At 38.3% G+C, this 27,056-nt stretch overlaps 1 protein-coding gene across 5 annotated transcripts in view; it reads left to right on the forward strand.

Annotated features, from left to right (window-relative positions):
• Nucleotides 1-26,373, forward strand: part of SLC41A2 (solute carrier family 41 member 2) — a 142,870-nt gene extending 116,497 nt beyond the window's left edge. For all 5 annotated transcript variants that reach the window (XM_070370235.1, XM_070370232.1, XM_070370231.1 and 2 more), the window contains exon 11: nt 23,073-26,373. In XM_070370235.1, the coding sequence (XP_070226336.1) occupies nt 23,073-23,258 (186 nt within the window). In that variant the 3' untranslated portion in view covers nt 23,259-26,373. The remainder of the gene's footprint in view (nt 1-23,072) is intronic.
• Nucleotides 26,374-27,056: the final 683 nt, after the last annotated feature.

Here is a 27,056-nt window from a genome sequence, read left to right on the forward strand (position 1 = left end):
ATTCATACAGTGGATCTAACTAAAAGAAGAGAAGATGAGAAAAGATTAAAAGGATAGATTAGGACCAATGTAAAAAGGCCTTAAATGCTCAACAAGGGAGACAAGAATATACTCATAAAGTAACAAAACCCTTGTGACCTTATTGATGTTTTAACTTTTCTATAATGATTTATAGTGCTCGAGATTTTATTAGATGTCACCTGTCAAATCATTCATTCATTTATTCCTTCAGTAAGCCTTCATTCTATTCATGATACTAGATGAAGGTATGGGCTTTAAATCCCAGAATGCATAAATTCAGGCCCTATACTCAAAGACTCACAGCCTGAAGAGAAGACTACTGAACAAAAAACTGTATTATAATGTCACGTAATATAAATAAATGCTGGAAATAGCTATGCATAATTTGCTGTCAGAGGTTGGAAAAAAAAGCAACTGATCCTATCTGGGGAGTAATATTTTTCTACTGTTCGGTAGGGACAGAAGTTATTTCAAATGCGTTTTTACTACTGGCTATCTTTATTGCTGTATATGCTATGGTCATTTATTATAATTTATTTTCTCCATGTATGTAAGTATTATGAAAAAGATGCTTTCCTCAATCTGATGGGAAATGTTTAAGAGACCATTCTTTGGTCTATTAAACACACCATTTTTAGAGTAAGTTCCTATTTGTAACTTTACCTCTTTACCTCATGGATGGATTTGACATTTATCTTTATGGTTCTTTGCCAAGATAGTGTCATGCACCATTTCACTTAAGTTAATGAAGGATATAAGACATTTATCTGAATTTATACAAATATTAAATTTCAACCTTATTCTCACAGTACACCTATATGTCTTTTGTTAGCCTCTGATGTAAATTCTGATTGTGGGTACATGCTCAGTCGTGTCCGACTCTGTGACCCCAGGGACTGGGGCCCTCCAGGCTCCTCTGTCCATGGAATTCTCCAGGCTTGAATACTTGAGTGGGTTGCCATTTCCTTCTCCTGGGGATTTTCCTGACCCAGGGATCGACCCCCTATCTCCAGCATTGGCAGATGGGTTTTTTACCACTGAACCACCTGGAAAGCCCAAATTCTGATTGATAAAGTTTGAAAAACTAGAGTTAAAGAAAGAGTAATTACTAATCTCACTGTGTCTTCAAACCTCCTCTGTAAAGTGGGAGGGATATAGACAGTCCAACTTAAATGATTTTTCAACTTTATGATGTGCAAAAGCAATAATGCATTCAGTGGAAACCATACTTCAGTGTTTGAATTTTGATCATTTCCCAGGCTAGTGATACTCAGTATAATCCTGTCCTAAGACACGGGCAGTGACAGCGAGCCACAGTTCCCAGTCGGCTGTACGATCATGAGGGCAACCAACCAATAAACCGATCCACTTAAGACCATTCTGTACCCAAACAACCATTCTGTTTTTCGCTTTCAGTACAGTAGTGAATGAATTATATCAGCTATTCAGTACTTTAGTGTAAAATAGGCTTTGTGTTAGATGATTTTGCCCAGCTGTAGAATAATGTTAGTGTTCTGAGCACATTTAAGGCAGGCTAGGCTAAGCTATGATGTTCAGTAGGATAGTTGTATTAAATGCATTTACAGTGTTTTCAACTTACCATGGCTTTTTTGGATATAACCTTATCATAAGGTAAGGAAGATCTGTAGTAGTACCTGCCTCATAGGCACTTTGGAGGATTAAATGATTTAATTACTTGGCTTCATAGTACATGCTATATGAATGTTGGCTGATGCTGTTGTTATTGTTACGGTTATTAAACATAGAATTATAAATGGTGAATCATTAATCTCTGAGTGACAATTGAAATTTTTTTTAATCTTGTAATATTGATTGAATTTTCTGTGTCTTTTACAACTTTCATTTTTATGAGTTTGTGTTTTTATTCCTCCCCAAGAATTAGATACCTTCCAGAGAAGATCTTTGTTTTTGTACCTGACATTGTATTATTCCAATGGAATAGTTTAGAATCTGCTTGTAAATTCTCAATTCAAATCTTCATGCTCCAGCACTAACGTATCTAACACATACATGAGCACACACGTTCACATATCTCTGTGGAGGCTTGAGGTTTAGATTAAAAATCTTGACCTTTCCCTGCCTACTTCACTTAATCCAAATATGGAAGAATAAATAAAAACTTTTTAAAGATGAAGAATTCTTTACCACTTAAGACATATATTTTAATATTCTTTACTCAGCTGGCTTCCTTTTTTGATCTAGGTTTAAGCGATTCATGGGGTCGCAAAGAGTCAGACACGACTGAGCGACTGAACTGAACTGAACTGAAACTTACGTTCAAAATCTTGGTTGAAGTCCCAGCTCTTACTTAAATATTTCAGTCCATACCTGTCTTCCCATCACTAAAATCTGTATTTTGATTAGCTATTCCATAGTAAAATTTTCTAATGCAGGCTTAATTTTTCTCTATATAGATTCCTACCTCCTTGAGGGTAGAGACCAAGCCTTTTGGTATTCTCTCAAGACATGATAGAATGGTTTTGTTTTGTTTTGGGGGGGTATAATTGCTTTACAGTGTTGTGTTAATTTCTGCTGTACAACAAAGTGAACGAGCTATAACATATATCCTCAGCGCCACCCCACCCCTCCAGGTCATCACAGCACCCGGCTGAGCTCCCTGTGCTCGAACAGTTTCCCACTAGCTACTTGTTTTGCGCATGGTAGTGTATATGTGTCCCTGTTACTCTCTCAATTCAATTCTTGATATTTCACTCTCTTCTCAGACTAGTATTCTTTAAGGAAACTTCCCCCTACCACCTAATTCCTCACCCAACAAAATGAAGTAAATCCACTTGAAAGAAACTTGATATCGAACTTATTATAATGACATAGTGACAGTTCTTTGCAGTATTTTTGCACTTACTCAGATGTCATCTTCCTGGAAGTCTTTCTTGAATAGCTAATTTGGTCTAAGTGCCTTTATTCTCTGTTCCCATGGTACCCTGTGAATACCATTACCCTAGCTTTTCCACATTATATTGACATTGTCTGTTCGTGTGTCTGTCTCACCCATTCTACAGAAAGGGTCTTTGTTTTACTCTTTTTTTTTTTTGTCTCTGGCACCTTGCCCCATCTCAAGTGCTCAATTAATGTTTGTTAAACTAAATGACTATATCTTGCTAGCTCTGTTTCCCTCTTTGGGAAGAGAAAAGTTTACAACTGTATTTAGGTACCAGAAATTCCAGAAAAACTGAGAAATCTAAATTTTCTCCTTGCTCCAAATTTCCTCTTTCACTGACCTAAGTATTTAAAATAAAAGGCAATGAAAAATAAAACACAAAATACCACAAATTCTGTTGGCACTCAGTTAGAATTGTAAGGATTTACTGAAATGTTTAGAGATGAAATAACTTAAATGCTTAGAGATGAAATATAGTGCACTTTCACTTTAAGGGAATGTGCAAGGTTGACTTCAGATAAAGCAGAATTGGAAATGATTGTTGAAAATGGATGCAACTGAGGGAATAGGACATGAGAGTGATGTGGGGACAGTTTGTATTCTACTTTTGTATATGTTTGAATTTTTACATAGTAAGGAATTTTAAAATGTTATTTATTTACTTGTTTTTGGCTGTGCTGGGCCTTCATTACTGCATGCAGTCTTTCCCTAGTTGTGGTGCGTGGGCTTCTCATCGCGGTGGCTTCTCTTGTTGCAGAGCACAAGCTCTAGGGCGCTGAGGCTTTAGTACTTAAGGTTCATGGGCTTAGTTGCCATTCAGCATATGGGATCTTCCTAGACTAGGGATCGAACCTATGTCTCCTAATGGATTCTTAGCCACTGGATCACCAGGAAGTCCAGTAAGGAGTTTTTAAACTTAAGGTTTTTCAGAGCATATTGCCTTAGTAATTTTGGTTCTATAGCTGATTATTTCTTAAAGTAAAAAGTAAACTTGAAATTGTTTGGGACTTAGAATGGTTGAGTTCGTGTCTTTTTTTGCCCCAGGTGCACATTGTCCATTTTTTGAAACTGTTTTTTAAATTTAAAAATCTACATACTTGTCACAAATTTCCTTGTTTAGGTATTTATCCTGTGTCTTGAAATTAGAAGGACCCTAATGAATGTGCTTTTGTGATGTGATGTTTAGTCTGCATAGAGTCAGTAGGTATGATGGATTGTGCTCTTACTCTTGTTCCTGCCCAGAGCCCAGGAGCAGCCAGAGTAATTGGAATATGTCAAGGCTGGAGTAATGTGTTGAAGGCATTCAGTTTAGTTCACCACCAGCAACAATGCATTTTGAGGGTTTTTTTGTTTTCTCAACATTAAGAATGGATCAGCACCAAGCTGACCATGCTGATCACCCATTCTACCTTTTATGCCATCAGTCAGCATTTATGAGACTGCTGGCGATGGCTAAGAGTACAGTTGCTGGCTTAAACGAGAATTTTTATCTGCATCAAATTAGCTCATGGAACCCACAACTTTGATTTCGTAGAACCAGAGTGTATACTTTCTTCTGCAGACTTAGAGATGATTGAATTCTTTCTCACCAAGCAGTCATTTCCTCTGCCTTCACATCTTATTTATTCAAATGCTCCATTGACTGCTCAGAACCTGTTAATTTGTTAAATCAAAGGCATAATACAGTATTCCAGGCTATGACAGACCTTGTTGGCCTTCCTTCTAAGATGTGCAAAAGGGAATTTTGATACCTCCTCAGGGTTTTCTAATTCACTTATTTGCCTCATTCCCTGCAGTCCTTTTCAAGGATGTAGTACCTGGACAGCATAATAAACCCGAGAAGGTACAAAGATAACTATCAGACAAATAAGCAGACTGATGATCTCTTCATCAAAGAAAGAACAGCATTCATTGCAGCTCATTTCCCTATTTAATTTAAAACCTCTACTAGTTCACTTTAGTGTTTGAAATCCTAAATATGCTTCCTTTGTCTGTGAAGAGATAAAAGCTTAAACTTTGGATGACATAACCTACAAAAGGCAAAAAGATAGGCCCATATGGAGTATATTAGTATTTGTTCTGCTATAAAATAGTTCAGTGGGAAAGAAAAATGAGACTTTTCTAGCCCGAGAGGCCTATTAAATTCCAACAAAGTGTTTGTTAATATAATTCAGAAAGAATGAAGCAAAACCATTTCTAAATGAAAATTTTAATTCCCTCTTTTAGGCACTGATTGTTTCATATTCAAAATTAGTTTGCTAAGAACGTTTCTAAACTCCTAGCAGTACCAAATACCATGGGAAATTCTTGTGAACATTTGTGGAAAACCTGACTGTGTCTGTTCTTTAATGTGGGAGAGGCAAAATGTTTCCCTTCAGTGGTGGAATGATGAATTCTCAACTCGTAAAGGTGAAAATATAAATATCAGGATTTTACCCACTGTATAATGCTAATAATCTTCCAAGCATGGTGCTAGTCACTGTACAAAAGAAATAGAAGATATTGTCCCTGCCCTGCACAGGCTTCTCTTAGCTGTGGGAAATGAGATTTAAATGCATGAAATAATTAGAGAGGAGCTGAAGACTTAACCTCCTTATAACAGTAGGTTATAAGCATCTTCCCATGTACCTTCAGAATCAAACTTTACACTCATGCGTGATTTCATTCTTTAAAAGTGCTTTAGTAGGTTTGGGGTGGTGGGGTGGTTTAAAAGGGAAGATCAGAGTATATACTATATCTGATGAGAAGCTTGAATTAATATCAGTAAGTTTGAAACTTCCCTTAGCAAAACAGTAGTACTTACACTTGTTTCTTTAAAAATATTTATTTATTTGGCTGCACCAGGTCTTAGTTGCAGCATTTGGGATCTAGTTCCCTGACCAGGGATCAAACCCAGGTCCCACCCTGCATTGGGAGCACAGAGTGTTAGCCACTGGACCACCAGGGAAGTCCCATATACTTCTTATTAATATAATTTGAAAGCAGAAGTCTCTATAGTTTTTATTGCTGCCTTTTCAGTAGGCAGTGTTTCGTTTTGTCTTTTCATTTTATGAAAGTGAAAAGTAAAAGTGAAAGCCACGCAGTAGTGTCCAACTCTTTGTGACCCCATGGACCATGGTCTGCCAGGCTCCTTTGTCAATGTAATCCTCCAGGCAAGAATACTGGAGTGGGTAGCCATTCCCTTCTCCAGGGAGTCTTCCCAACCCAGGGATCAAACCTGGGTCTCCCACATTGACGGCAGATTCCACCAGGAAAGCCATTTTATACTTACATGCCAATTGCACCATCTTACATTTCCAAGGATGTTCATGTTTTCTAGAAACATGTTCATGTTTTCAAGAAAAAATATTCTCAACAAAGCCCAAGCCCAACTTACATGAGCAAATGAATGACTCTCATAATAAATTTAATAATCTGAATATTGAATAATGAATTTCCTAAGAAGTGTTTCTGTTTCATAAATAATAGTTCATTTGTTTTGAGATCTGTGTTGGTAACATGAATGTGGTCACAGCACAAATGCAGATTAAGAGTAAACATCTTCCATTTTTCATCCAGTAAAACATGCTTGGGGCAGAAATATGGTCCATGGACATCCTAACAGAAACAACATCTTAATTGGCAGTGTCTTAGTTCTGAAGTCACATTCACATGATTCATTGTCATTATTTTAACTACAAAGATAAATGAATAAATGTTTTCACAGAAGGAAAGTATTTATAAACCTTGTAAATCACCACATATGTCACTATGTCACATACAAAGGACAGAGGAAGAAAAGGGAAGATAAGATCAATGTGCAGAACATTATAGAAACATCACAGAGCTCTTCATTGTCAGAGCAGAGTCTGAACTTCTGCTCTGCTGCTTATTTCGTGACTTTAGTCAAGTTCCATAACATCTCTGGCCTTATTTTTTTCCCTCCCTCAAAGGATAGTAAGGAGGACTAAGCTAATAGTATACAGTGCTTGGTAGGATTAGCGTGCGTTCAGTCGTGTCCGACTCTTTGCAGCCCTGTGGATTGTAGCCCACCAGGCTCCTCTGTCCATAGAATTTTCCAGGCAAGAATGCTGGAGCAGGTTGCCATTTCCAATCCAAATTATGATTAGAGAGACAAGCATAATCCCTGACTGTCCTGGGCAAACCAGAAGTAGAGTGGCTGCAGTGATCACTCAGATCCCTTCTTGCATTTCCAGTAGTTGATTTTGTGAATTCCCACCCCTCCAATAAAGATGGTTTGTTACAAAGCACTGTTGTACATAGTTAGTAATGTATATGCTAATATTAAAATTCTCTGGCAACTAAGACAGTATTTGATATTAACGTCCATAATTGCTGCTAAGGTAATATTAAGTTCAGTTGGCTTTTATGGGTTAGCCAGAGAACCCAGGCAACACATAAAGTGTTATTTTCCTAAAAAAAATTGTGTTCTAAGTCCAAATAGCTAATTTTGAATTAGTCTGTTTTTATGTTAGAAAGTATCTGTTTTTGCATTTGTTCAGCCTAAAACAATCTCCTTCAGGTTCCCAGGTGCATTCTGTATTCTAATATCTCTGTATTTTACCTAAAAGTCTGTATTTACCTATTTCTGCCACGGTGTGACTTGTTATTTTACACTGTTCAGCTTTATCTCCTCCTGATCTGTGACTTTTGAGAGGAAAAGAGTACCGATTCTCTTGTATATAAGCCCGCGTATCTCCTTATCACCTAAGTTGTTCATTCTGAAAATTTTCCTTCTCTGGCAATTCCCTTCATGAGGTTTGGTGCTCTAGCTACTTTATATATATATATATATATATTTATGTTTACAAAATGGTAATAGCAAATACTTATATAACATATATTCTGAGCCATGCACTCTATGAGGCACTTCAGGTACATGAGCTCACTGAATACTCACCACAACCCAGTGAGGTAAGTTGTAACTAGTTTCCATTTACAGATGAGGCAGTTGATGTGGAGAATTTGAGCGACTGGTCCAAGTCCACACAGCAAGATGGAGTCTGGATCCAGTGAACACTGCTAACCACTGTATTTTACAAGAATATGTTTGACACTGTTTTGCTGTTAGTGAGGGCCGTAGTTTTTAGGATGTAGTTTTTGAAGATTTACAGCTGCCTCTTCTCTCTGGTTTTGTTAGCTCTTCATACTTCTTCCAGTCTGGTGCTCTGCCTCTAAAGGGCATTCATTCCACGGAGTTTACTTAGGATCTGTGCCTACTGAAGTTAAGTAGGAATCCAGGCCAGGACATAAATATATCCCAAGAGAAGGACTCAGTGCTATGGAATTTCAGTACTGGGAGGTTATTTTTCTAGATGGGGAGGGAACCTTTATTTTATTTTTAATTCTTTTTTTTTTTGCCATGCCATGAGTCATATGTGGTCTTAGTTCCCCAACCAGAGATCAAACCCATAACCCCTGTGTTGGAAACTCCAAGTGTTAACCGCTGGACTGCTATGGAAGTTCCAGGGAAGTTTTATAATGGATAAAATTTTGTTTCTTGCAATCCACAGAAAATGCCATTTCAGCAAAAGGGAGTTGTTATTGTTCAGTCGCTAAATTGTATCCAACTCTTTGCAACTGCATGGACTGCAGTTTGCTAGGCTTCCTTGTCCTTCACTGAATAAATGAGAAAACTCAGGATAAGGTGATAGTAATAGTTGTCAGAAATAGTAAGAAAATTTACAGAAAAAGTAAGAATGTTTCTGGAGCAAAGAGTTTATGGATGGGAATTAATAGAAAATAAGGTTGAAAATTTCAGACTTTGATAAGATCATAAAAGGGTCTTGAAGTCCAGACTTAAGAGTTCAGTTTGTTCTACAGAATGAAGATTTTCAACATTTTTCCCATTCCCAACAAACTTGAGAGATCTCATACATTCCTCAGATGCAGCATCATATAATGTGGAAGGGCTTGAGCTTTGGTTTCCCCACTCATTGCCTGTATTAGGTTGATCAAGGTAATTTCTCATCTGTTTTCTCATCTGTAAAAAGAGGCTAAGGATAGACCTCTACCCTTCCCTGTCCCCAGTAGTGTCTTATTTTTATAATATCATCATCTCTTATGGCTGTAGACTACTGGGACAGTAAGTATCAGGTTATCAATGAGAAGATCGGAACTTGGTGGAATCTAGTGCTGAATCTCTTTCATGATTCTAATACCCAACTCATTCCTTGCGCTGATTCTTCTAAGTAAGGACAATGTAGCCATATGGTGACAATGTGGCCATAATTGAAATCCCAAGATAACCACCCAGTCAGTTCAGTTCAGTGGTTCAGTCGTGTCCGACTCTTTGCGGCCTCATGAACCGCAGCATGCCAGGCCTCCCTGTCCATCACCAATTCCCAGAGTCCACCCAAACTCATGTCCACTGAGTTGGTGATGCCATCCAACCATCTCATCCTCTGTCATCCCCTTTTCCTCCTGCCTCAATCTTTCCCAGCATCAGGGTCTTTTCAAATGAGGGTCTTTCAAACTCTTCACATCAGGTGGCCAAAGTATTGGAGTTTCAGCTTCAATATCAGTCCTTCTAATGAACACCCAGGACTGATCTGCTTTAGGATGGACTGGTTGGATCTCCTTGCAGTCCAAGGGACTCTAAATAGCTGAGCAAGTTAATTGACTTAGCCTTGAGCAAGTTACTTAAGTAATTCCTTGGGGGAGTCTTATTGTTCTTGCCTGTAAAATGAGGGTAATGTTTCTTCTTTTCACAGTAGTTATAATGTTTAAATACCTGGCACATAGTAGGCCCCTATTATATGGTGCAGTTATGTCTTTTTTTAATTATGAAAGTGAAAGTCGCTCAGTTGTGTCTGACTCTCTGCAACCCCATGTAGTGTATAGTCCTTGGAATTCTCTAGGCCAGAATACTGGAATGGGAAGCCTTTCCCTTTTCCAGGGGATTTTTCCCAACCCCGGGATCAAACCCAGATCTCCTGCATTGCAGGTGGATTCTTTATTGGCTGAGCCACAAGGGAAGCCCAAGAATACTGGAGTGGGTAGCCTATCCCTTCTCCAGGGGATCTTCCTGACCCAGGAATCATACCAGGGTCTCCTGCATTGCAGGTGGATTCTTTACCAACTGAGCTATCAGGGAAGCCTTTAATTATGACATTAAGTGAAATCCTATTCCCAGATGTCATCTCAAAGGAAAGAGCTAAGCAATGAAGAGATTTTAACAGATTGATTTCACGCACATTTTTCCTCCTTTATCAGGATTTAAATCCACCAAGTTCCGACTGGGAAGTAAGGATCCCTGAATTCTTTCTGTGTGACACTTCTGCCCCTGTCTGTTTGTGGGTTTCTGTCTATCAGCTTGGGTTGAGTGGAAACTGTGAAGAGAATGATAAAGGAAGTATAAAGGGAGACCTATAGTTCCATGGAGTTATTTTTTCTAGCTGTAAAAATCTAGTTTAACTTTAGGAGTTGATTAATATAGTGAAAGAAGGAAGTTGAAACAAGTATTTTTTGAGATTCCTTTTTAGCCCTGTGTGCTCAGTCACTCAGTAGTGTCTGACTCTTTGTGACCAACCCCATGAACTGTATCCCTCTAGGCTCCTCTCTCTGTGGAATTTTCCAGGCAAGAATATTGGAGTGGGTTACCATTGCCTACTCCAGGGGATCTTCCTGACCCAGGGATCAAACCTGGGACTTTAGTCCTGGGATTACCTTTTTTGTGATACAATACTGTATTATGCTATTATAGCTCAGATTCAGTTCAGTTCAGTCGCTCAGTCATGTCCGACTCTTTGTGACCCCATGAATCGCAACACGCCAGGCCTCCCTGTCCATCACCATCTCCCGGAGTTCACTCAAACTCATGTCCATCGAGTCGGTGATGCCATCCAGCCATCTCATCCTCTGTCGTCCCCTTTTCCTCCTGCCCCCAATCCCTCCCAGCATCAGAATCTTTTCCAATGAGTCAAGTCTTCGCGTGAGGTGGCAAAGTACTGGAGTTTCAGCTTTAGCATCATTCCTTCCAAAGAACACCCAGGGCTGATCTCCTTTAGAATGGACTGGTTGGATCTCCTTGCAGTCCAAGGGAGTCTCAAGAGTCTTCTCCAACACCACAGTTCAAAAGCATCAATTCTTCGGCACTCAGCTTTCTTCACAGCTTAGATTACAGGATCTTAAAATTGAGACACTTTCCTAAATCCATATTTATGATTCATTCTCTGGAGAGGTATAATTGGGCTCCAGGCCAGTAAACAAAGAAGGTGAAACAACGGCCTGCCTCATCAGAGGCATGGCATGCCAGAGCCCCGTGGAGCAAGACATTCAGAAAGAGAGCTCTTTTCCATCCTGTCAAGCCTGACGCTGTTAGGACCAGAGAAGCTGAGCCTTCTTTTTCTAGTGTTCTGGTTAAGGATATTACTCCTGTGCTCTGAGTTCTGCTGCAATTGCAGACATGACTTAGAGGAATTTTCACAACATCTGCTTAAAAAAAAAATCTTATAACACAGCTATGTGAAAGCAGTGACTTGAAAAGCATAAAAACTATCTTCCAAGAAATTTGTGAGAATAAAATCTTGGTTGGTTGTGACCCTAGGATATTCAGCCAGACAATATTGACCTGAGTGATTCAATCATTAAAATTTTTTTCCTATTTAAAAAAACAGACGTTTAGCACTCTTCTTGTTTTTTATCTTAAAAAAGTGTCTGTGTTAGTTCTGCATAACAAAGCTAATGAACTTGTGATTTTTGTACCATGTAGGGAAATATGTAAAAGCAGAAAGTAAAGATTTTTGCATTTTTTAGAAGGGGTGTTTAAAGGAAGTCAAAAAATGATGAGACTGTCATTCAGTATTTGAAGTAAAAAGACAAAATTGATTTTATTGCCCATCATTGTGAAGAAGCTAAGCTGGGAGCAGGCAAAACCTCTGCAAGCAGAGCAACTACGGGTCTTTTATAGGGTTTCAGGGATGCATGGAGTCCAGGGATGGGCAGATGTCCAGAAGCTTGAGTAGACGGATGTCCTCTGTCAAGGTCTGGATACTTGGGTGTGACTATTATTGTTAGTTGGTCTTCAGAGGTGTATTTATTGGACCCAATGTATTCCTAATTGCCTACTTCAGGAGCAAGGACTATCATTGATTGACTTCCTTCTAAATGCTTTCAATAAGGCAAGTTGTTTATTGATTGAATGAACATGAAACCAGTTCTGGTGGCTTCTTGTTACCATAGCCAAAGAACAGTCTTTTCCTGGGAGTGTGGGAACTTTGTGCTTTCTCAGTCTCCACTTTGTTCCTCACTCAGTCAAAGCTGCAGGGTATCATTAAGGATTATCCAGAACTTCACTTTTGTTGTCAATTCTTCCTGAAAGTAGCATATCTGATTTTCAATTTGACTCTGTCAGTATGGGAGGAGGGGTCTTTGAATTATTTATTGAAACATCTGATGGGACGGTGGCTAGGTTGAACCATTTCAGACACTGGATAATAAACATTAAATATGAGATAAACAAGACTAATTAGAAGGAACTTCTAACTGTAAGAAGGAACTTCCCTGGTGAATCAGTGGTAAAGAATCCACCTGCCAGTGCAGAGACACAGGAGATATGGGTTCGGTCCCATATTTCGGAAAGGTCCCGTAAGTTGGAAAGATCCCCTGGAGAAGGAAATGGCAAGCTGCTCCAGTATTCTTGCCTGGAAAATTCCATGGACAGAAGAGCCTGGCGGGTTATAATCCATGGGGTCACAAAAGAGTCAGACTTGACTTAGCAACTACACAACAAGAAGGAACTAGAATGTATTTCACTACCACAACCTGAGATGTTTCAGACCTGACCAAGAAAACACGTCCCAGTGATTTCCTTGGTCTCCAGACCACCTTTTCTTTTAGCTCAGATACAGATTGTTTGATTTCACCTGTAACATTAATTTGGGTATAGTATGAAGTGTCAGCCATCAATCTGCTTGGCCAAAAGAAAGTCCAACACCATTCTTTTATCTGTAACAATAGCTGTTACTTTGCTGGACTTGGTTGGAAGCTGTTTACTCTGTGTGCTCATCTCTTTGCTCTGAGAATCTTGAGTTAATAATCAGCCTCTGTGAGTCATCTGCTTCGGGAAGTGCTCTGGAGAACTTCAGTTGAGGTTCCCTATAGTGTTACTTTCCAGCTCTGTGTAAAGGTCTATTCCATTTTTTCCCCCCAGAGAACAGAAGAGTATGTTGCTAGTTCAGGCTCATTCAGAGATTATGTATTATTCATCATCATAGACTCAGCATCCAGTCCCTGCCTGGTACAGTAAATATTTATCAAATGAATATTCAGCTTTATATTATTCTTGGATTATTTTTGGCATTTCAGTTATGTTTCTTCATTTAGAGTCTGATCTCACTGAAAGCAATAACCATGTCTTATTCTTCTCCTGCTGCTCCAGAAAGCTCATCACAGTGTTTTCTGTGTTAGAGATAGATAAATATTTATTAAATTGGATTCAGGATGTATTGAGTGTACTTTATTTGGGTAATAAGGCAAATACTTGACAAGATTCCTCATCTAAAAGAGAGAATAAATCCGTTGAAGTGGTGAAATATATACATAAAATTATTTGAAGATGATGCTTTTTTAAAAGAAGTATTAAATGTTTAACAAATACAAATAAAATATTCTGTAATTGACTGCTTAAGTGTTATAACTAGGTTTTTTGGAAATAGCTTAACCACTTAAATAGAATGCTAAACTTTATTGCTTTTAATGGATTTTTAAATTTTATTTTATATTGGAGTATAGTTGATTTACAATATTATGTTAGTTTCTGGTGTACAGCAAAGTGATTCAGTTATACATATATCTATTGTTTTTCAGATTCTTTTCTCATATAGGTTATTAGAGTACTGAGTTGAGTTTGCTGTGCTATACAGTAGGTCCTTGTTAGTTATCTTTTTTATATATAGCAGTGTGTATATGTTAATCCCAACCTCCTAATTTATCCCCTCCCCCCTCTTCCCCTTTGGTGTGATGTTTGTTTTCTAATTCTGTGAGTCTGTTTCTGTTTTGTAAATAAGTTCATGTGTATCATCTTTTTGATTCCACATATAAGTGATATATTTGTCTTTCTCTGACTTACTTCACTTAGTTAGATAATCTCTAGTTGTATCCATGTTGCTGCAAATGGCATTATTTCATTATTTTTATGGCTAAGTAGTATTCCATCGTTTATAGGTACTACATCTTCTTTATCTGTTCATCTGTCAGTGGACATTTAGGTTGCTCTCATGTCTTGGCTATTGTAAATAGTGCTGATGTGAATATTGGGGTGCATGTAATCTGTTCAGTTATGCTTTTCTACAGATACATGTCCAGGAATGGGGTTGCAAGGTCATATAGTAGCTCTATTTTTTTGTTTTTAAGGAGTCTCCATACCGTTCTCCATTGTGGTTGTACCAGTTTACATTCCCACCAACAGTGTGGGAGGGTTTCCTTTTCACAGATCCTCTCCAGCATTTATTGTTTCTATATTTGTTGATGATGACCATTCTGACTGGTGTAAGGTGAAACCTCATTGTAGTTTTGATTTGCATTTCTCTAATAATTAGCAGTGTTGAGCATCTTTCAGGTGTTTATTGGTCATCTGTATGTCCTCTTTGGAGAAATGTCTATTTAGATCTTCTGTCCATTTTTTTTTTTTTTTTTGAGGTGTATAAGCTGTTTGTATATTGTGGAGATTAACCCCTTGTCAGTTGCATCATTTGCAAGTATTTTCTTCCATTCCATGGGTTGTCTTTTCATTTTGTTTATCGTTTCCTTTGCTGTGCAAAAACATTTAATTAGGTCCCATTGGTATATTTTTGTTTTTATTTCCATTACTGTAGGAGACAGATACAAAAAATATTGCTGCAATTCATATCAAAGAGTGTTCTGCCTGTGTTTTCCTCTAGGAGATTTATATTTGATCTTATATTTAGGTCTTTAATCCATTTTCAGTTTGTCTCTGTGTATGGTGCTGCAGACTGTTCATTCTTTTACATGTAGCTGTCCACTTTTCACAGCACCACTTTATTGGAAAGACTGTCTTGTTTCCATTGTATATTCTTGCCTTCTGTGCTGTAGATTAAGTGAGCATGGGTACATAGGTTTGTTTCTGGGCTCTCTGTCCTGTTTCATTGATCTATATGTCTGTTTTTGTGCCAGTACCATAATGTTTTGATTACTGTGTCTTTGTCGTATAGTTTGGACTCGGGGAGTCTGACAGTCCAAAATCCCCATACTCTTAGATCACCACCATAAATATTTCGGTGTGCTATTTTAAAAAATTATTTCCCAGACTTGAGTAATGTGTTAGAAAGGCATTCAGTAAATATTAATAGTTTTAAGTGATTGAATATTCTTTTTTCCACTGAAATGTTTCTGTGGGCAACAAAGTCTTCCTATTTGAAAAGGGAAGGTATAGAAGCAGAGCCATCTTCAGGCTACAGGCAGAGGGTGAGGAAGGAACACTTGAGGTGTTCAGACTTAATCTCTGCTGATTGCATATTTTCCTAATATTCTATGGATATTAGCATCTTTAAAATAATTTTATTTAGCATGTAGTTCAGTTCAGTTTAGTCGCTGATTTGTGTCTGAGTCTGCGACCCCGTGGACTGCAGCACGCCAGGCTTCCTTCTCCCTCACCGTCTCCCGGAGTTTGCTGAAGTTCATGTCCATTGAGTCGATGATGCCATCCAACCGTCTCATCCTCTGCCGTCCCCTTCTCTTCCTGCCTTCAATTATTCCTGATATCAGCATCTTTTCCAATGAGTCAGCTTTTTGCATCAGGTGGCCAAAGTATTAGAGCTTCAGTGTCAGTCCTTCCAATGAATATTCTAGGTTGATTTACTTTAGGATGGACTGGTTGGATCTCCTTGCTGTCCAAGGGACTCTCAAAGAATATTCTCTAGCACCACAGTTCAAAAGTATCAATTCTTCAGCATTTAGACTTCTTTATGGTCCAACTGTTACATCCATACCTGACTACTAGAAAAACCAGAGCTTTGACTATACAGACCTTTGTTGGCAAAGTGATGTCTCTGCTTTTTAATATACTGTCTAGGTTTGTTATTGCTTTTCTCCCAAGGAGGAAGCGTCTTAATTTTGTGGCTGTAGTCACCATCTACAGTGATTTTGGAGGCCAGGAAAATAAATTCTGTCAGTTTCCATTGTTTACTCATCTATTTGCCATGAAGTGATGGAACTGGATGCCATGATCTTAGATTTTTGAATGTTGAGTTTTAAGCCAACTTTGTCACTCACCTCTCTTACCCTCATGAAGAGGCTCTTTAGTGTCTCTCAGCTTTCTCCCATTACAATGGTGCTATTGTCTGCATATCTGAGGCTGTTGATGTTTTTCCCGGCAATCTTGATTCCGGCTTGCAACTCATCCAGCCCGGCATTTCACATGATGTACTCTGCATAGAAGTTAAATAAGCAGAGTGACAATATACAGCCTTGACGTACTCTTTTCCCAATTTGGAACCCATCCATTGTTCCATGTCTGGTTCTGACTGTTGCTTCTTGACCTGCATACAGGTTTCTCAGGAGGAAGCATGTAGTAGGCAGTCAATAACTGTTAATTTCCTCTAGCAGTTTGTATGTTTTATTTCTATCTTTTATTATTATTATTATTAAACTAAGAAACATCTTATTTAGTTCGAATTTCTGCTGGATTTTCAGGTTATCATTTCATAATATTAAGTGACCTTGGCTATCACTGGTCTTTGCATGATTGGAACAGAATAACATGGTCACATGACCAGTGGCAAGACTCACTGGGCTAGGGTTAATGTGCTGTGTGCTGTGTTTAGTCACTCAGTCATGTCCGACTCTTTGCAACCCCATGGATCCCATGTAGCCCACCCAGCTCCTCTGTTCATGGGGATTCTCCAGACAAGAATACTGGAGTGGGTTGCCATGGATCGAGCCCAGGTCTCTGCATTGCAGGCGAATTCTTTACCATCTGAGCCACCAGGGAAGCCTGATGCTTCAGCAAAAATTACTGTATTTTAAAAAAAAAGTTCAACTGTGTATTAATTATTGAATAGATAAACAACAATGACATGCACATGATATAAAAAATAATAATACAGTGACCAGCAGGACACTTACTAGTCAGCTTAAGAATTAGGAACTACCAGTAACCTAGTACCTACACCTTTTAAAGCTACCTCTGTGTTCCTTCCTCCCCTTCAAAGCAAACTCTTCATTCAGAATTGCATAGCTAATGAGTGTTTGCTCTTCCCTATGATTTAATGCATTTATTTGAAAACCTAAAAATACATGTTTTTAGTTTTACATGGTTTTGAAACTTGTAAAAAATAGAATCATAGTGAATTTGTGCTAAATGATTTTCTTCTTTTGCTCAGCATTGTATTTGAGATTCATTCATATGTGTACCTATTATTCACTTATTTTAGTTGGATCAAACCCGTGCCTCTTGCATTAGCAAGCAGATTCTTTACCACTGAGCCACCTGGGAAGCCTTAGATTGTAATTTTTTGCTATTAAAAATCAAGGCTGTGAATATTGTTAACTTGTCTCCTGAACACATTCTAAGGGTTTCTTTTGGATAGAAGAAAGGTCCTTCCATTCTAAGAAGATCTTAACCATTTTTGTGCTATGGACTTCTTGAGAAGTTTGGTGACAATTATGCCCTCCTTCTTAAAATAAGTTTCCTTCATTTCCTGCCTTCCCTCACCTCCCATCTCACAAAAATAATTTAGGCCAAAGAAAAGATGCTTTTATCTGTATATCAGGAGTAGATTGAATTCCTGTTGACTAATAATCCTAAATTAATCTTAGCAGACATTAAAATATTATATTTTAATGAGTAGCATTTCCAGTCTGGAACTGGATTAAGGAAGCACACTTTTATAGGGAAAATGAATTCTGCCTTTGTAAGTTAAGGCTTAGGAAGAAATATACTAATTTGCTGTTCCTTGTGTTTATTTATATAATATTTCTAAGCATTCCTCTCCCAAAGAAATCATCTTTCTTCACATTTTACACAAGGCTGTTACTGGCAATGGGGCATTGAGGGGATGCTCATGGATGAGAATGTTGATTCTAGCTCAGAAAAGAAACTGGCCAAGGAAATCAATTGTCCAAAGCAAATATATAGTCTTGTGCTTTAGATATTTATTTAGATTCCAAATAATACACCTAGAACATGCATAACTAGCTGGAGCTACAGATTTGCCTTTTCAGGAGGTATATTTACCCAAAGAAGTTATGCACATTTCATAAAAACAAACAGACCATGTAAAAATACAGTCAACGCTTGGTTAGGTTTTTGATGTGTTTTCCCAGTAAAAAAGCATACATTCCTTATCATTTAGTTTGAAAATAAAACATGTTGCATTAAGAAGTATCTGATGCTTACCGTGATTTTAACGATTCATTTATACACATTTCTTCTAAGAAACACTGATATCCTTTGTTAACTTGCCAAAAACAATAAATGTAAACCTGCTTGAACTTTAAGTCATCACAATACCTTTTAAAAGAAACTTTATGGAGCACTGTTACCATTATTTAATAATAGTTCCTTTAGGTATTCAATTATGTGGTATTGATTTTTATTTACCTTAATTATTAATTATTTATTTGCTTTAGAAGGAAATTTGTCTCCAGCTTCAGCAGAGCATTAATAAAATTAGGCATGGTAGAGAGTACGTTCTCAGAGAAAGTAACTTAATGTGAAACAATACTTTTTTTTCTTTTTTAAACAGAGACTTCAGCTTCATTTGTAATAACTTTTAGTTAAAATACAGAAATTTTAAAATTTCATTCCTTCTCTCCATTGCCATCTCCGTTACTGTGCTCTATTTTTCCCATGGTATCTATCATCTTTTAATATACTATGTTATTTATTTGTATTTTAAATTTTTTTATTTGTTTCTTCCCACTGCAATGTTAGCTGTGAAAGGGCAAGAATATTTGTTTATTTGTATGTAGTACCTGACCCATAGTAGATGCTCAGTAAATATTTGTTAATGAACAAACCAATAAATAAATATCAAAAAACTTATGCATTGAAAAAAAAAGAAATTGCATGGGAAAAGAACTTAAATTATGAGACTAAGAATGTGGGAGAGGCGGAGGAAGAAATGCTAAGGTAAGGAGAGCGATCAGTATGTGGTTTATGACCACAGATTTCTTACCTTTGTACTTTAGAACTAAAACAGACCATGGAGACATCAATTCACTCATTTTAAAGGAGTCCAAACTAAGGCTTAGAAAGGTGAGAAGTCGTGCTTCTATGCCAAATTACCTTTTAAATAAAGGTGGTAAATTCTGTAACATTTCTGTAATGTAAATTCTGATCGTGTAACAATTCACGATCAATGATGATGGCATTAATATTTATTGAGTGCTTATTATGTACCAAACATTTGCTTAACCCTTTACATCTCACTTAATTTCTGCAAATAGCCTGCGAGTCTCGTTTTAGAGAGAGGAAACTAATACTTAGAGGCTTTTTCACTTGTTGATAGCAACACAGTTACTCAGTGGTAGAGCTTCTTCAACACCAGCCATTGGTTTCAGGCTTATCATGTACAAGCAAACGCTTAGGGATCAAATAGAAAGAAGATGTGGTTTTCCCCTTCTGGGGAGTTACATATTAGACCCCTGGAATGTAACAGCAAGGGGTACGTATTCGATCAGTAGCTTTCAAATGTTTTTGACCTCAGTAAGAAATATGTTTGTATTTCAATAAATGCACACATCTTTATCCTGGAGGAGGGTATGGCAACCCACTCCAGTATTCTTGCCTGGAGAATCCCGTGGGCAGAGGAGCCTGAAGGGCTATGGTCCATGGTGTCGCAGTGAGTTGGACATGACTGAAGCGACTGAGCATGCACACACACATATTTATATGTTTTTTAAACATATAATTTCATAACTGAAATTAACGTTTTATGAAATATCCTTACTGTGTGCTGTACATGCTAGTACTTTTTTTTTACATGCTGATACTTTCTATTCTATTTCATTATATTCATTTTATTCTATTTACTGTCTTAAGACCAGTTACATTAAATTTGCTTCATAGCCCATGCATGCATTACCTATTGAAACAGGATATTTTATGTATATTAACAAAAGATATTTTATGTGTTAAGGGGGATAAAGTGCTCAATACTGATTGTCCTCCAGAGCTCATGTAGCTGTTTCTTCTGTTATTTATCTCTGTATTGTACTTGCATTGCTAATTTTGCTCTATCAATTTAAAAAAGTATTTATGGACCCGCACTTATAGTACTGAGGAATTAGCTCTCTAACTCCATGCTTTATTTCCCCAACTTTCAACCTCCTAATGCAGTAATGCCCAATTTTTATTTTTATATAATAAATACTATTTATATTCTATGGCTGTAAATATCATTGATCACAAAGCCACATTGTGTATTACAATACATTTCCTTTCTTTTTATCTCTCTTTAATTTTTTCTGGAGATAATTGCCCTGTTTTTTCACTTTCATAGCTTTCTGTATGCGTGTTTGCTCGGTTGCTTCAGTCATGTACAACTGTGCAGCCCTGTGGACCACAGCCCACCAGGCTCCTCTGTCCAAGGGATTCTCCAGGCAAGGATACTAGAGTAGGTTGCCATGCCCTCCTCAGCTTTCTGTATACCTACCTTTAATTTTTTCCCAAATGTTCCACCTATAATTAGTCCCTTCCCCAAAACTCTGTTATATCAGATAATTTACCAGCTTGCCTTTTTCCTGGAGACTTCACTTCCAGAGGCCTCCAAACCTTCAGCTCTGTCTGGACTCTGTTCCCAGCCTACTGTGTCTGTCTCTCTCTGGAGCTTTCCCTCACTCTCTCTTAGGTTGGCACTGCTATTATTTGGCTCTCAGGTTTTTCTCTCTATTAAAAAATATATATATTTACTTATTTGGCTGCTCCAGGTCTTATTCGCAGCATACAGGATCTTTAGTGTGGCATGTGACATCTGGTTCCCTGACCAGGTACCAAGCCCAGGCCCCCTGCCCTGAGAGCATGGAGTCTCAGCCACTGGACCTCCAGGGAAGCCCCTCGGGTCTTTCTCTTTCTTGGTTCTCTCCCTCATTTTGCATCAACACATTTTCAAGAAAGTTCCAAAGAGAACAGGGGAGAATTTTCCTGAGTGCCAGCATGTCTTACGATACCTCTAGTTTACCCTCAAGCCTCGGTCGATAAATTGGGTTCAGGTTTACAGTCAGAAATATCCTCTCAGGATTTTGAAGGTATCACTAGCTTTTTTCCTACTGCAGTTGTTGAAAAGTCAGATTCTTGTTTCTTCATATATGACCTGCTGCTGCTGCTAAGTCACTTCAGTCGTGTCCGACTCTGTGCGAGCCCATAGACAGCAGCCCACTAGGCTCCTCCGTCCCTGGGATTCTCCAGGGAAGAACACTGGAGTGGGTTGCCATTCCCTTCTGCAGTGCATGAAAGTGAAAAGTGAAAGTGAAGTCGCTCAGTCGTGTCCAACTCTTCACGACCCCATGGACTGCAGCCCACCAGGCTCCTCCGTCCATGGGATTTTCCAGGCAAGAGTACTGGAGTGGGCTGCCATTGCCTTCTCCGTCATATATGACCTGCTGCTGCTAAGCTGCTAAGTCACCTCAGTCGTGTCCGACTCTGTACGACCCCATAGACGGCAGCCCACCAGGCTCCCCTATCCCTGGGATTCTCCAGGCAAGAACACTGGAGTGGGTTGCCATTTCCTTCTCCAATGCATGAAAGTGAAAAGTGAAAGTGAAGTTGCTCAGTTGTGTCCAACTCTTCACGACCCCAAGGACTGCAGCCCACCAGGCTCCTGCATCCATGGGATTTTCCAGGCAAGAGTACTAGAATGGGTTGCCATTGCCTTCTCCGTCATCTGTGACCTCATTTCTTTTAAATTATAGCAAACAGTTGTTATGTTCTTTCTGTGTGTCCAGCACTGTTCTAAGTGCTCTGCATTATTTAATGCTCATGTTATCATCTCTGTGAGAGAGGGATTGTTTTCTGTATTTTACAGAAAGGCAACTGAGGCATGGAGAGGCTAAGTAGCTTGGCGGCGGGAGAGGGTGGTTGACTGGGCACTTTACTATTGGAGGATTGGGGCATGGGTGATTGGCCATTTCAGGGCAGCCCTCCAATTCTGAACATCTAACCTCCTCTCTGGGGAATTAGACTTCTGCCTGTCCCTTGGAACAAAATGAAGGTCTGAAGGAATCCCACTGTTAACTGTGCATGCATGCTAAGTTGCTTCAGTCGTGTCCGACTCTTTCCAACCCTATGGATATAGCCCGCCAGGTCCCTCTGTCCATGCGATTCTCCAGGCAAGAATACCGGAGTGGGTTGCCATTCCCTCCTCCAGGGGATCTTCCTGACCCAGGGATCAAACCCACTTTCTTAAGTCCCCTGCATTGGCAGGCAGGTTCTTTACCACTAGTGCCACCTGGGAAGCCCTTCGGTTGTATGACCTAAGTGTTAATTTAGCCATTCTTGAGGCATTAAACATTTTAGGTTATTTCCAATTTTTGACCTTTACAGCAGTGATGCAGTGAGTTGAAACGATAGTGGTTTGGCAAAATGTACAGTACTGCTAAAGTTAAGGCTCATGGTAGTTTGCGGGAGGCTAGAGAAAATGAGAAGATACATGTGACAAGTTGAAGAAAAGCTCAAATTTATTTATTTGTTTTTTTGGCTGTTCTGGGTCTCCTTGTGCATGGGGTTTTCTCTAGTTGCGGTGCACGGGCTTCTCATATTAGTGGCTTTTCTTGTTGCAGAGCACAGGCTCTAGGTGTGTGGGCTTCAGTAGTCGCAGCTGCTGGGCTCACTATTTGTGGCTCCTGGGCTCTAGAACAGGCTCAATAGTTGTGGTGCCTAGGCTTATTTGCCCTGCAGCATGTGGGATCTTCCTGGACCAGGGATTGAACTCATGTCTCTTGCATTGGTAGGCAGATTCTTTACCGCTGAACCACCAGGGAAGCCCGAAAAACTTCACTGATTGCAGAGACATATAGTATTTTTTCCTGGTGAAAAGAAAACCTTGTCAATTAACTCTCTCTCCTAGACACATATTGTTTATTTCAGAGAGCCGTGACCTAGGCTAATGGCCGTATTTACTGGGCTGGGACTGTCCAGGCGACAGGAATAATCTTTGATGTTCTTTTTTAGGTGTTTACCTTGCTGTGGATCGCTGACTGGATGGTGCATCATTTCTGGAGGAAAGGAAAGGACCCGGATAGCTTCTCCATCCCCTATCTGACGGCGCTGGGTGATCTGCTTGGGACAGCCTTGTTGGCCTTAAGTTTTCACTTTCTCTGGCTTATTGGAGATCGAGATGGAGATGTCGGAGACTAATAAATCCTACAAGCTACTCTCAAGTAACCAAGAAGGAAAATACAAAATAACCACTTATGACTCTTTTTCACAATTTTTAATTCGGTAGTTTGACTTCTGCCAGGGTAATCTTCAGTTGGCCCTGATTCCATTAAATGGCCTTAACACTTTTTTTTTTTTTAAGGAACTTGTGTTGAAATGAGAATGAACAGTATTTGTGCTGCTTTTCATAGAATAAATGATAATTTGACATAGACATAGACACAAGCTCAAGCTCTGAAATTGATTAACTAGAAAGGAATATAAGATGTTTACAATGAATAATTTTAGAACCACAGACATAGCAAAAATGTACTGTCTTACTGTTTAACTTATAATGCCAAGAGTTCTGGTTTCATCTTTCTTGTCTCACAGATGTGTTTGTTCTGCAAAGCAGACTTTAAAATGAAAGGGGCCCAAGCAAGCTTGTTTTAATTATGCCCACCTCTCTGCCAGCTGAGGATCCATTTACCAATTTGTTTGCTCCTAACCTGACCTCAATATGTTCTACTGAGTATGAGATAAACTCACTTTTATCTGCTTGTATGAATTTCTCTGTGCCAATGCTAATTTTATTTCAACCCTGCAAGTATTCTGCAGGCTACCCTTTAAACACAGAACTGCCTTTAGTGAAAGCAATGGGTCATTTTTGATGATTGATTTATTGAAAGAAGGTTGATCTTTTTCAGAAGACTTACTAGTCCAAAATGAGATGACCTGCGCTGCATTTGTAGATCAAGAGGGTGTGAGAAAGTGTGTGTGTGTGTGCGCTGTGTGAAAGAGAGAGACAGAAACTGTTGATGGAGTGCTGAATCTTGGCTTGTTGATAGAAAAGATCATAGTGGGATATTAGCATTCAGTAGTTATTCTTTTAGCACATTTTATTGACAAGCTTTTGTCATGTGGTGTAAAAATTTTCCTCTTGCCCAGAATATAGTATTTGTTAGCTACATTATAATAAATACTTCCTTCATAATTTTTTTTAAAAGGTACCATTTAATATAATCAAGATATCATCAGATTTAGAATGAGCAAACGGTTCATTTGTTCTTCTTAAGAGGTCTGTTGAAACTTGCAGGCTTACCATTTTAAGGGAGGAGTGGGTGGGTTGCTTCAGTGCTGCTCCTGCCTGTGCACATCGTCTCTGCACAGGCTCACGTCTGCATGGAACACTATCAGGTACACTGCTGTGTTTCTCAAATATTTTTCTAAAACTCTGATCTGTATTCCAAACACTTGACCAACATCTTAGTTATTCAATAGGTAAGCATTTTTTATATTACATACATTTTGAAAAATACAGTGGAATCTCTCAAGATTGTCAGATATTTAATAATCTAACTGATAGAGGGAAGAAGAAATGCACATTGACTTTGATCATCATGGTTTAAATTGTGAGTTAGTGTTAACATTATATAAACAGTAGGTTGTTTGTATATATATTGAGGGAAGTGTTCCTATTAAGCTCTTTAAAATAAAGTGACTGTGGTTTAGAGCTATATATTTTGCTTATTTTAAAACATTAATTATTCCATTCTTCTGCCTTATAATGAAATTGTAAGGCAGAGAACTGAACTAATTATAGGATTTCTCCTTTGGAGAGTTATAATATCATGTAGTGAACATTCTGCAAAATTTTTTATTTAAAAAGTCCGTAAATAATTTCTTTGATTTTGTTGTAAAGCACTTGTAAATTATTTATATTTGGGCTGTATAATTCATAAGCATTTATACTTCCCAACGATTTCTGTTTTCATTTTTTTACCTATAAAATGCACAGCAAATCACATTTTTAAAGTATTTACCAACAACTTTAGTTCATTACATATTCCAAAGCACATTTAAATACATCATGTTATTTAGTTTTCACAACAGTACATGTGAAATAGGTCAGATAGATATTCCTATCTCTATTTTACAGCAGAAGGAAACGAAAACCAGCCAAGTTGCATTTTTAATGTTGCACAGCTACAAAGGGCCCCAAATTGTGATCTAGTCTAGATCATCAATCTCCTAAGCCAGTTCTTTTTCTGTGACCCTCCAAATGTACCAAGTGTATACAACTTGTCAACTATGAGGAAATCAACCACAGAAACAAGATCTTCTAAAGTAGAATAGAGTATTGCTACGTCTTTCCAACTTCAGACAGGGAAATCTTCATTTAATGTATCTTACTGGTAAATATAGCTAACTCTAAAATTATTCATGTTCCTAAGACCAAGGAAATCAAAGATAAATGAAAACTTTAGAAGAAAGAACAATGCCTTATTTCATAGAATATTTAATTGCCTTCACAAATCTAGCCGATTTTCCATAGATGCTAATCAATAACTAGAATGACTGATTTGAGTTCTGTCCTCTTTCTTTTTTGCTACCCAATCTTTGTTACAGCAACAAAATGTCTAAAAGACATGTAACGGGGAAAAAAATAAAGACTTGGAAAAATCAGTCACCAATTAGCTGAATTAATTTATAAAACAGATTTAAATTCTTTAAAAAAATTTTTTACTGTTTTTTGAAAGCCTTTACATAAGTATAGAATGAATAAGATAACTTTGCCTGCCCACAAAATGCATTTATTATCAGTTGTATGTAAAGCAAATTAACAAAGTTTATTTTTACACCACGTAAGTTTGCTTTCTGAACTTCCTCCCCTCACTAATTTATCAGGCACTTTATTTAAACATGGATAATCTTTTCAAAGACTTTATTTTTGCCCACCAGTTGCTTTTTATTCTTTAAGAAATAAAGTTTCTTACAACCTAATAAAATAGAAACTGTTAGTAATGTATCTTCTGGGAGACACTGAAAATTCTATGGCATAGACTATCAATGATGTAGCCAAATGAAGTACGTTTTTAGGGGTCTTTCAGTAATTGGGTTTCCTTGCCTTTTAATACAGCTCTTGTATAGCATACCCACTTATAATGGGCATCTGCCATCTTTGAATTGTTGTAAACTCAAATAATAAAATTTAAGATATTTACCCAGCCTTGTTGTACTTACTTCTTGATAAACTAGATGAACATTAAGCCTTGTGGAACTCACCCAGAAGAGAATGTATATATGTTGTTTATGAGCATAATAAATTGGGCTCTGACCATACGTAGACCTCCACTTTACTGCTTTACCACTTTTTTCACTCTTAAGTACTGTTTTCACTATTCAGTTTACATTTCTTGGCCCATCAATTTGTATATCCTCAACTATCTCCTTCATTCCTGTTGGACAGCTCTGGTTAAATACAGCTCTCTGCCAATGCTTTGCCTACACTTGAACAGCTGAGCATGGTTCATGAAGAACACACGACAAATCTGTAAATTCATAACCTCGGACATCAAGCTAACCCTCAGCGGTCCAGCAGCCTCCTCTATTTCTCTAACCACTTCACTCTTTGAGAGATCAGGCTTTTGTCCCTACCACTCTACTGAAAGTATACCTGTTGAGGTCACCAATGGTCTCCATGTTGCAAATCTAGTGCTTAGTTCTCAGTAAGAATCCTCGTCTTGTTGTTCAGTCGTTAAGTCGTGTCTGACTCTTTGTGACCCTGTGGACTGACCCTATCATCAGGCTCCCCTGTCCTTCACTATCTCCCAGAGCTTGCTGAAACTCAACGTCCATTGAGTTGGTAATGCTATCTAACCGTCTCATCCTCTGCCACCCCGTTCTCCTGTTGCCTTCGATCTTTCCCAGCATCAAGGTCTTTTCCAATGAGTTGGTTCTTCATATCAGGTGGCCAAATGATCGGAGCTTCAGCTTCACCATCAGTCCTTCCAGTGA

Source organism: Bos mutus, chromosome 5 (assembly GCF_027580195.1).
Source record: "Bos mutus isolate GX-2022 chromosome 5, NWIPB_WYAK_1.1, whole genome shotgun sequence".
Taxonomy (NCBI): Eukaryota; Metazoa; Chordata; class Mammalia; order Artiodactyla; family Bovidae; genus Bos; species Bos mutus.